The 11,660-nt window shown below is 53.9% G+C and overlaps 1 protein-coding gene across 1 annotated transcript in view; it reads left to right on the top strand.

Moving 5' to 3' along the window:
• Spock2 (SPARC (osteonectin), cwcv and kazal like domains proteoglycan 2) overlaps window positions 1–11,660 on the top strand; it is a 28,030-nt gene continuing 16,370 nt past the window's right edge. The window contains exon 1 of the mRNA XM_028776885.1: window positions 1–449. Within this exon, the coding sequence (XP_028632718.1) occupies window positions 261–449 (189 nt within the window). The 5' untranslated portion in view covers window positions 1–260. The remainder of the gene's footprint in view (window positions 450–11,660) is intronic.

Below are 11,660 nucleotides of genomic sequence, written 5' to 3' on the forward strand. Positions count from 1 at the left end.
AGTTACAGACACAGCCCCCGCTGGCGCAGCCTCTCTGATTCTCTCTCTTCCTCTCCGCGTCCAGCGCTGGGCTTTTTCAGACAAGTGCATCTGCTAACCAGGTCACATTTCAGCCACGACCCACCCTCCGTCAGTCACTGGAGTCAGACAGCAGGAGGAGGGCTGAGGAGGACCGCAGCGCTTCGCCAGCGGCGCGGTGGAGGGAAGGACATCAAATCCTGCTGAAGTCCAGACGCCCCCAGGTCCAAGCCCAGACCACGATGCGCGCTCCGGGCTCCGGGCCGCTGGCTCTGCCGCTGCTGCTCCTCGCCGCGGTCGCCTTGACTGAAGGCGACGCCAAGGGGCTCAAGGAGGGCGAGACCCCCGGCAATTTCATGGAGGACGAGCAATGGCTGTCGTCCATCTCGCAGTACAGCGGCAAGATTAAGCACTGGAACCGCTTCCGAGACGTGAGCGGCGGGGCGCGGAGGGCCGGGCCGGGCGCGGGTTGCGGGAGGGGAGGCTGGGAGCAGAGACCCCGCGCGCGCTGCGAGCCGCCGCCGCGTGTCGGAGCCGGAGCCTCTCGGGCCTGCCGGGCTAACTGCGCCAAGAGTAAACAACACCGAGAGTCCCAGCCCCGAGCCCCTCCGGTGTTCCCGTGGCCACCGGCGTTGGGATCTTCAGCCCCGCAGCCTCCCGGAGTGTCCTAGACGAGAACACGCTCTAGGGGCGCAGGCTCGCGACGGGGTCTGCCCGGTGGCGTGGAGCGGAGCAGGAGTGCGGGATGTGGGGCCCCGGGCCCCGGCTGCTGCTGGGCCCCGCCTGTCCCCCCACCCCCACCCCGTTACCATCGGTCCCCAGGCTAGGCCCCTGCCGGGTGAATGCTGCAGACTGCACACACCGGTCTTGGCAGAGGGAGCAGATCTGGGTGGGGCCGGCAGGGAAGGTAGCGGCCGCGAGGGTGTCCTCCGTCCCCACCTTGGGCTTCGGAAGAAGGCTCAAGGACTGAGTGGTGGCCTGGGCTTTGAGTTTGGGGAAGGGTTCTCCCGACCTCCTAAGAGATGGTGGAAGGCGTGTCCATAATGGGGCGCCTGGGGGGTGGAGGGGCACAGTGAAAATGCCCGAGGCTCTCTCTCTCTCAGGGTGGTCGCCAGAGCCAAGCTAGGTAGGCTTGTTTTCCCGGACCATGCTCGGCGGGGGAGCAAGGGGAAACATCCTTGGTCCAGTGGGCGTGAGAAGCAGAAGCGAGAGCCCCAGGAGCTGGGCTGGGGTCCCTGGCGGACGCCCTCGGCTAGCCGACTTAACCTTGGGCTAAGCTTTGCGGGTGGGGGCGGGGAGGAGGCTGCGGCCCGGCGGGCGCCGCAGCTCTGTTTACCCGCACCTGTAGATCAGGGAGGGAATAGGAGGCGCGTTCCCTCCCGCAGGGCAGCCACGGCCGCCTCGCAGATGGTGGCGTGGGCAGGGGTGAGGAAGGGCGGGCGTGGCTGCGCCCTGGGCACCTCAGAAAGCCATGGGGTGGGGGTGAGTCCTGAGATGTAGAGCGCCCCTCGATCTGCCGCTAGCTGACGCCCTGACCTCGGAAAGCCTCCTCTACGTTGGGTTCTTAGTCCTCATTCCCCAGACTCTCTTGATTTTTTGATCTAACTAGTACACACCACGCCATGACTGTTCTTACTTCTTAAACTTCGAGCATCCACAAGTTTTTTTTTTAAAAAAGATGTTTTTCTATTCAACAGTTTTATTCTGTTTCAGAATAAAGAGAGGGCTTGTTTTAATATCGTAAGGTACACGGCTGATAAGGCAGGTTGTTACTGAGAGAACAGATACCCAGTCAGTGACTCAGGGGGCTGAGGAAACGCATGAATGCTTACTGTCAGAGCAGGAAAAAAAAATGGTATTTATAGTTTTCCCCCCTTGAAACCGGTCGGGGGGTATCTGTTTAGACATTATTTTTGTAAACATACACAAGGCACCCAGACACACCATGGGAAGAGGCAGAGGTTCGGATGTTTTTGTTTTCAAAGTCAAAGTGACATAATTCATTAGGAAAGGGAATGGGCAACTCCAGGCATCCAGGCCCCAGGACCACCTAGTGGGTCCTTGTTCTCCATCTTTGCCCTACCAAAGGCCTTCCCCAGGCACCTGCAGGCCCAGCCTAGATTAGCGCAGTCTCCTGCCGCTGTCCGCAGTCCAGCAATGAGGGGGCAGAAGCAAGCTGATCCTTCCGGAAGGAATCCATGTGTCACCGGTCTGGGCCTCCCTCTGACTCCCCGGCTGCTTGATCTGCCTGGGACTAGTGAAGGTCAGAGGGAAAAAGTAATGCCTCATCAGAACAGTGAAGGTTTAAAAATCAAAGGTTCTTCTCCTCTTCATCCACCCGGCTTCCAGCAGCCAACACAGTGGGTGCTAATAAATGCTTGACTGGCTTGACCCCCGGCTTAGGGCTGCCCACCTGTCTCCCTGTATCGGTGCCACCCCTCCCCCCCCCCATCAGAAGACAGGCACCAGCATTAAATCTGCAGGAGCTGGCCCTGCAGGATTCACAGAGAGCATTGTGGTGGTGGTGGTGGGGGGTGCGGGGGGATTTGTGCTTTGAAAACTGGGACTTTCTCTAAAGTCCAGTTTTGGGGGAGCCCTGGCTGCAGGGAGATGGGGTCCCAAGTGGGACAAAGAAGGCAAGACCGGAGGGCTCAGCCTTTGGGAGTCTGTTGGCAGCTTCTCCTCAAAGGCAGAAAGGAGGCTGCTAGCTCAAAGCCACCACCTTGTGTAACTGTAGCCACACCACAGTGAGAACAGTACCTCATGGAGTTGTGTGGTACCCCTACTGTGTCTAGGGACCCTGCCTGTGCTGTACACGCTTCTTGTCCCACCCTAAGAGCTGTAGGCCTCCAGTCAGACACAGATCTTTATATCCATCTCCATCGGGCCAGCTCTTCTGAAGAATATGAAAACCTCAGCTCTTCGTGAGAGAAAAAGAGAAAAAAAAAATGTTGAGGAGTCCCTGAGGGACTGCCAGGTTGAGTTTGACTCTGGTTCATAAGTGATCACAGATGGCACAGGGCCACCTGTCTGGCTGGGTGGGAGAGGGGAAGCAAGAGGGTGAGCGGTGCTCAGGGAACAGGATCCAGGGCATCAGGGACATGCATGAGGGGCTGTGTCATTGAACGGTGGACAGATGAGCAGAGAAGATGGAGGCGATCCTGTCAGAGGAGTCAGAGGTGGGAGAGGCTCTAGGGTGTTGCTTGGACACAGGGTTCATTCGCTCCTTGAGAAGGGCCTTCCGCTTAGCTTTCTCTCTGTGAACACCAGGATTATCAGAGGCAGGCTTTGCCAGCAGAGTAATCCTCCCCTCCAGTGGGCATCGGGCTCTCACATCCTGGGCCTGTAGGTCTTTTCTAAGGCCTGCTACCCTTTTCTCCCAGGGAGGAGAGCGAATTCATGATGGAGTAGCTAGGAAGTCATGGCCTGAGCCTGGCTCCATGGCTTCCAAGTTCTCTGCCCCTAGGACAGTCTGACGCCTTTTAGGAGTCCTGCTCTTCAGTGTTCAAATATCTGAATTCACTCCCTGCAGAGCTGGGTTGGACTTGTGTGTGCATGGGTCTTGGAACACAGCGTGCAGGGCCTCGTGGTTATGGGCACTTGAGAAGAGAAAGCCGTTACATTGCATCTCTAGGGTCGGCTCCAAAGAGCTTGGCTGGGAAGGACTGACTGCTCTCTCTCTCTCTTCTTGGCTCTTCTCCGCTTTGCACTCCACTTCCATTAAATTTTAATTATATTTGTGAGTGGTGAACATAGTGCTTGGCACCCAGAGGCGTGCTGTTAATCCAGGTTGAGTCGCTGATGGCAGTGAGCTTTCCCAACATGCACTGCCTCTTGTGCCGCCTCTCCACAACCCCGGGAGACAGTTGTCCCTTGATCGTCTATCCTTGTATGGTCAAAGACACAGACACTTTGAGTAGCTTATTTGGGGGGGATCCACAGCTAGGAAGAGGCAGGGCTGGGATTTCATTGTTGTTTTGTTCCTCTGAGACAGCCTCTCGGATCCCAGGCAAGGGCTTACAAGCACACACCACTGTGCCTGGTCTTCCTCAGAACTGAGAATTGAACTCAGGTTTCTGTGCACACCAGGCAAAGCACCCTCCCCACTGGAGCTGTGTCTCCAGCCCCAGAGCTTGGATTTGAATCCAGGTCATGTAATTCAGCTTTATTTTCAGGATATCTGATGTGCCCATCTCTACTGAATCAGGGAGGGGGAAAGGGTCAATGTAACGAACCAACTGTCTCCTGGCTAGTGTCCTATCAGCTTCCAAGGCTGTCTTGGGAAGGGGCAGCATCTCCTTGGAAGAATGACAAAGGCCCAGTGTCTTCAGCAGCCTGCCGGCAGCCTCGTTGTAGCCTAGTAATACCCAAAGCGGGACCGGGGGTGGAAAGTTCTAGAACAGCTTGGCCTGGCTCAGGTTCTTCCCACAGGATGTCAAGCCTCAGCTTCAGGTTGGGAGGCTGACCTGAGTGTGTGCTAAGGAAGCTGATCCCAGGAGGGAGGGCATTCCCCACAGGCCACCTCTGTTACGGAAAGCATCAGATGGAATATTGTCTTTGGAGCTGGCCCACAGCCTTCCTCCATTCTCTATGTCAAGGATGGTACAGCGGCTTGATCAGTTCCCCCATCCGCTATGGATCTGGGTATGCATATCTTCATGGGGATCCTGGAGACTCCAGGTCGGGGTTTCGATCTGCTGACCCTGTACTAGTCTCATGTCTTTGTGTACGCCAATAGGCCAGTAACATGGACAAGCAGCAAAGGGGTTCAGATGGCTGTTCCCTCCTGCTCCCAACCTTTAAGCCAGCGATACTGTAGGGACAATCTGTGCATATGTTGTGAGGAGGTGTAGATTTGTGAGAACCCTAAAGTGGGTCAGAAGGCATTCTATAATTTGGGTTGGGAGCAGGCCAGGCCCTTCACCGGCCTCCTCCTCCACCCTGGTTTCTGACTCTTCTCCCACCAGAGGGTTGGCTTCTCCAGATAGGGCAGCGTGGTGATGGATCTAAGGGCTCGGCAGGATGCTCGGCTTGGGAAGAGAGGGATGGAAGAGGCTCACTGCTTGGTGAGGATGCAGGATGCTTCTCTTGTCTCCCAGCCATTCTCAGGGACCAGACAGCCCCGGACACCTCATTCCTCATGAGGTCAGAGCTGTCTGAGGAATGGGAGCGCTCAGGCCTGCCTCAGGTCCCGGGGCCCAGGCAGAGAGCTTTGTTTTTCTTCCTATCGGGAAGGCAGATTAACTGTGTGAGCCTGAGGCAAATACATTGCCTTTCTGAATCTCAATCTTCTCATCGGTTTAAGGTACAGGCTAATGACAGAGATCCCTGAACTCTGAGCATTCTGTGACCCTAGGAAAGGAGTGTACCCCATCCTGCCCCCTTCTCTGGCTGCCAAGTTGAGTCTTTGGGTTCAAGGAAAGGTTTCCTTTTCCTCCCGAGGAAGGGTCTCTGAGGGAGCAGTAGGTTTTTGGGCACTTCAGTCACACTAATCCTCCCCATTATTTCTCTCTATGCAGTCCTGGCTGTCCAGGAGCTCACTATGTAGACCAGGCTGGCCTTGAACTCATAGCCTCTGCCTCCTGAGTGCTGGCATTAAAGGTGCCCAGCTCCTCTATTATTTCTCTCTTCTCTCTCTCTCTCTCTCTCTCTCTCTCTCTCTCTCTCTCTCTCTCTCTCTCTCTCTCTTTCTCTCTCTCTTTGAGCCAGGGGTTTCTCTGTGTAGCACTAAGCTGGCCTCAAACTCACAGAGATCTGCCTGCCTCTGACTCCACAACCTCCCGCCTCTTTTCACTGTTTAGCTATGGCAGGTGCTGTAGATGGGCAGGCACAAGCAGCAGAGCTTTACCTGCTGTAATGCAGAAGCCGGAAAGTCCACCATCCAGACGCTGGTACACACCGCCTGGCAAGGGCTTCCTTCTGCTTCTGGCAGCCCTCTGGCTGCGTCCTCGTGAGCTTGACCTTTTCTTCTTCTTTAAAACATGCTCATGTTAGCTTATGTGGATGGGTGATTTGGGTGCATGTGTGTTTAGGCACCAAGCACACATGCTTGGGACCGGACAGACAGCCATGAGCCCTCAGGTAGGTGTGGGATATGGACCCTAGGTCCTCTGGGAGAGCAGTCAGTGTTCTCTTTCCAGACCCTTCTGCTCCTCTTATGTGGACTCTGATCTCGTCATACATGTCTGTCCTAGTGACCTCATTTAAACCTAGTTGTTTCCTAAGGTTGTCACCACTAAATGTCACCTCACATTGGGGTTTAGGGCCTCTGTATATGAATTTAGGGAGGGGTGGAATCCAGACACACAGCCTGTCACACAGTCTCTAACCTTCTCTCCCAGGGCCCCTATGAGTCCCGTTAGGGCTGTGGATAGGGAAGACCTAGGTCTAGGTCTAGGCCTAAGCCTGGATAGCGAGTTTAGCTACTTTGTTTTTTTCAATCAGGATATCGTATTGTTTTAGGTTGGATTCAAACTCATCAAAGCTGACCTTGAACTGATCCTTCTGCCCCGGTCTCCTGAGTGACGGGATTGAATAGTACTGTGCTCCGTGGTTCTGAGGTGGGCTGGTTTCTGATAGGTCCCCCTCGCCCACACCCACCAAGTGTATCATCAACATTCTGCTGCAGGACCAGCCCCTTCCTCGCTACTCATTGGCTGCAGGCTCATTTGGCACTTGTGGGTGCTGCCTCCAGGGGCTTGCATCTCAAGGGCCCTTCTGCTGAAGCAGTTAATGTGGTTGTCACTTTTCTCCTGTGATCTGTGATGTCGGCCCCGCGGGGCAGGATCTGGAGACAGATCACCTCATGTGCGTCCACCCCCAGTACTGTTCAGAGTGTTGTAGATGCTCCACAGACATGCTCACACAGTGGAAAGCGACAGCCGGGATGGGCCCCACCCCTTCCCACAATCCTCTAAGCCCCTACTCCTACTTGCTGGCTACACCACCGCGGGTGTAGGCCATAGGATGAGTTGAGGAGAGGGCTCTGGGCTGGGCTAATTATTCAGGAGGGTCTGTTCTTTTTTCAAAGTGATGGAGCCTTTTACCAAGCCTCTTTACCCCCCAGGCCCCTGGGCCTGTGTATCTATGTCTGGCGGAAGGCAGCTGACCCCCTTTCCTGCCCCCTGGTTCCAGTGTACTTGTCTGGGACATGGTGGAGAAGATGAAACTATTCAGAGTCCACCCCCGTTCCATTCTTATTTCTTCATTTGAGAAATCTGGGAAATCAGAACCCCAGGGCCTCACCAGCTATTCATCCCTGTATCTTATCTAGGAAGAAAGGAGTCCCGAAGTCCAGGTCCCTGAGACTCTGTCTGCTCCTGTGTTCTGATGTTCTTCCAAACTCTGTGCCCAAGTCTCCTCAGCTCATGGCTGGGGTCTTCCTTAGAGATTGCCATGGAAACCTTGGTTCATCTCTGGTGGTTCCGTTGGGAAACCAAGGCTTCAGATGGTTCAGATAGAGCCCAGGCCCTTGGCCTCTCTCCTCTTCTCCACTCACTGTGTGTGAGTTCTTTACACACAGCAGGGGCCCCTGCTGGGTGTAGGATCCAAGCACTGAGTGGGTAGGGGTGGCCCAGGTCCTCTCAGAGTCATGGGAGGTCATGCTCTGGCCTTGCTGGCCTTGGCAAGGGCGTTGGTGCAAGCATACCTGAGCCCAGGCCAGGCTCCTGGCATGCAGGGAGCAATGAGCAGCACATTTTTACCTTTGGAGGAAATTCCTGAGAGGGGAAAAGAGGTAGGAGAAGGCATCTCCCGGATGCCTGCCTCCCTCTGTTTACCCAGGTCTCACACAGTGGACACAGAGCCCTGTGAGAGAGAAGCAGGTGTTTAATGATAGCCCTGCCCGGCCAGCCCTCCCTTTTGCTGAGGCAGAGGCTGTGCCAGGCAACCTCACCTCTCCCCTCCTAAACCCTTTCTGTGGCTGTGGTTGGTTTTGGGGGAAGACAGGAGAAGTTACTGTATAAGGCCCCCCAACTCTGGGCCTTCTCCAGGGATGAGGGACATTCCTGCACCCATTATGTGTGTTCTGGAATGAGGTGAAATGATGGTTAGATTCCAGGCCTCTTAGAGCCTAGGTGAGGCCTGCCCCACTTACATTTTTTAAAGATTTTTAGCCAGACAGTGGTGGCACACCTCTTTAATCCCAGTACTCAGAAGGAAGAGGAAGGCAGATCTCTGTGAGTCCAAAGGCCAGCCAGCTAGTCAGAGTGAGCTCCAGGACAGGCAAGGCTACACAGAGAAAGTCTGTCTTGAAAAGCCAAAAATTAGAGATTATTGATCTATTAAGAAAATGGAAAAAAAATGCCTTAATAGAATTCCAGAAGTGGAGTCTCCCAATGAATCCGTACAAACGCGCTGTGACAGTCACCTCCTAGAGGTACGATGGCAGAAGTCCATATTTGTGGCCACTTGGAACCGCCCCGTCCCCATGTTGTCAGCTGCAGGCAGAGGCCTTGGGTTCCGTGACGTCCCACCTTCCCAGTGTCCCTCCATCTTGGTTCTGAGCATTGCAGAGAACCCTGTTTCACAAATAAGGAGGTAAAGTTGGTCCAGGGCAGGTGACTCCTGCCTGACATCCAGTGGTAAGGCCAAGCAGGATGCAGGATGCAGGATGCTGACTCCACGCTGGGCATAGGGGTGAGGGGTCGCTTCCCTCGCCACACTGCTGCAGAGAGAAGGTGGGTCAGTGATTCTCTCCGAGGTTCCCTGCCCCCTCTTCCTCTGCCCCAGCAAACGGAATCGACTGGGTTAACTCAAGCTGTGAAGTGAGCTGGCGATTTGGGTGCTAATTAAAATTACAGGAAGTAAACAGCCTCCAAAATACCCAGCATGTGCCCCTAAACCCACTAGGCCTGCGCAGTTCATCTTTCCCCCCCAGCTTGGCGCAGTGGGCCTGTCTCCATGGCAACTGAGCTGAGCTGCAGAGATCAAAGCAGGAGATGGGTTAGCTCCAAACCTGCAGAACCAGGGGCGGGTGAGGGATTTCTGGAAAGAGCCTGGAGAAGGGAGCCCCCCCAGGAATCTCCCCCTCTGATGCCAGTCCCTCCCCTCCTGGCTCCAGGACTCCCTGAGGCATGTTGACGTGGCAGGAGAGACCTGGCATGGGGGTTAGACTTCCTGGTTCTATTTGACCTAGGTCTTTACCAGTTAACACTTATGGTGTTCTGGTTTGGGGACAGTATTCTACCATGCAATTGCATGAGGTCCCCAGTAAGTCACTTAACGTCCCTGAACTTCAGTTGAGAAACAGATAGCAACAGTAAGTTTCTCTTAGGGCTTCTGTAAAGAGTAAACAGGGCAGGAGTCATAAGTACTTAGCCAAGAGCTTTCCCAGTGGTACTTGCTGTGAAGACTATAGCTGTTGTTACTTGCGTTATTACTGTGTCCTGGTGCTGGGTAGGGAAGTTGAACTTTATATGGTGTCTTCCCTTAAGGAATTGGATGTGTAAATAAGGCAGAGGGAAGCAGAAACATTACATTGCTGTGTGTCACCAGAGCAACACTAGACTCTCTAAGGTAGGCTAAGCAGGCAAGGGTGTAGTTGGAAAGAGAATGCAGGAGCTGTTGTGACAGACACCTAGTTGGTCTGGGGTCAGATATGGACACATATGTAGAGTGGAGAAGGCAGCTATGCAAAGTCATGTCCTCCTGAGAGGTCCCTGGGTGGACAGTGGACTTGGTAGCAAAAAGATACTGGACAGAGACAAAAAAATATGAACCTTCTGGAGGTGTTGAGGAACCAGGGAAGGGTTTCGAAATGTAACATTTATAGTGATTCCCTTCTTTCCTATAAAAGCAATAGATGGTCATTGTAGAAAAATTTGAAGATGGGGGGGTCGAAAAAAGATGCTAAATGCTCTCTGCTTCCTTGCCCTACAGAGGAAACATCTTGTTAACACTCTGAAAGGAATAATTTTTCTCTTTGTCTGTCTGTCTGTCTGTCCACCCTTCTAAGTAAATGAATGCAAACTGCTCTGGTAGTAAACAGAGAAGAAAAAAGAAGCCACTGGCCACCAGCCTGGGGAGGGTGAATGCAAAGCCAAGACGGGGGTTCTACTGTCTTGAGGGACTGGTGGGGCCTGGAGAGGGTGGTAGGGGAGGTGAAAGGGGGGTAAATAGTAAAGGGGCTTAGGGAGGGCAGCGTGGCATTCTACATGTGTGTGAGGCTCCCTCAGAGGGAGACAGAATGGCTCCTCTTCTCATCCCCATGGCTCTGGTAGAAGTGAAGAAATCAGACACGTGCAGAACACCAGAAGATGCACAGCGGGGCGTGGGGCGTGGGGTGTCGGACCATAGATGTGAGCTCTAGCCTACTGACCTTACTCTGGTTGTCCAGAGCTTGACCAGAACCAACTCATGTGAGTCTAGCAGTCCCTAACTGTACTCAGGCATTGGGAGACTTACACAGTTTCTCCCTCCTATGACCCTGGGTCCATGTGGCACAGGGGGTGGATCCTAGCTCTTGTGGATGAGAGGCCTTTGAAGGATGTTCTCCTGGCCTGCAGCCTTACCCCACTGTGGCTCTCTTCATGTCAGGGAATGGCAATGCCAGGCCTGGCTCTTGTCATCTTCTACCCAGTTGTTCTGTCTTCCTACAGCTCTAAAAATGGATTTTCTCATTTTTAGTGGTGTTTCTGCAAAGTACTTGGACAGAATTCATGTCCTGTTTATCATTTATTTATCCAAGAGACAGGGTCTCCTGTGTTCCAGGGTAGCCTTGAACTCACTGTGTAGCTGAAGAGAACCTGGAACTTTGGATCCTCCCGCTTCTACCTTTAGAATCCTGGGATTGTAAGGGAACTACCACACACAGTTTCTGTGCTCCTGGGGATGGAATCTGGAGCTTCCTGTATGCTGGGTGAGCACTCTACCTACTGCCTGGGAACTTACTTTAAAATCACCGTTCTTACAAACACAGTGCAGTCATGCAATCCAGAAGTATCCGTCGCTTGTCTGTTTTGTGACCTTTCCCTGTACTATCCAGGGAAGATGGGCATGGCCCTTTCTCAGTCTAGAACTCTGGGTACCCACTCATCTGCTCTCTGCTCTGGCTCCTACTCCAGAGAACAAGAGAAAGGCCCCCAAACCCTGTCAGGTGTGGATGAATCATAGGGCATCCTCTTCCCCGAGAAGACCCAGGTACCCTTGTCCGATTATTTCTCACAGCCGCTAATAAGGCCACTCGGGTGCCATAAATAGACATATGCAGGAAGGATGTATTACCCAGTCAACCACAACCCCCTTCATCAGCTTGAAGATGGGACTGGCTCCCGTCTGACCTCAGCGTTTCCCCTGTTCTACCCCAGAACGATTGCTCCCATGATGCCTGCAAGATGCCCGTCACCGCTCCCCATGGCGCCTATAGGGAGCAATTAGTCTCACATCCCCACTGGACTCTGCTTCCCAGCAATGACCCCTCCTTCCCCAACTTTCAGGGGTACTTCACCTTTCACCTCATGCCCCTATTTTTCCGCACCCAAATCTGAGTCTCTTGTTGATATAACAGCTTCAGTGTGGGGCATGTTCCTCTGAGAGAGGCCAAGCGAGAGGTAGCTGAACTTCAGAGGCCAGGAATGTGCCTGAGGCAATAACAAGGGGACCCTGGGACCCTGGGACCCTGGGACCCTGGGACCCTGGGACCC

This window comes from Grammomys surdaster, unplaced genomic scaffold (genome assembly GCF_004785775.1).
Source record: "Grammomys surdaster isolate TR1022 unplaced genomic scaffold, NIH_TR_1.0 273, whole genome shotgun sequence".
NCBI classification, from domain to species: domain Eukaryota; kingdom Metazoa; phylum Chordata; class Mammalia; order Rodentia; family Muridae; genus Grammomys; species Grammomys surdaster.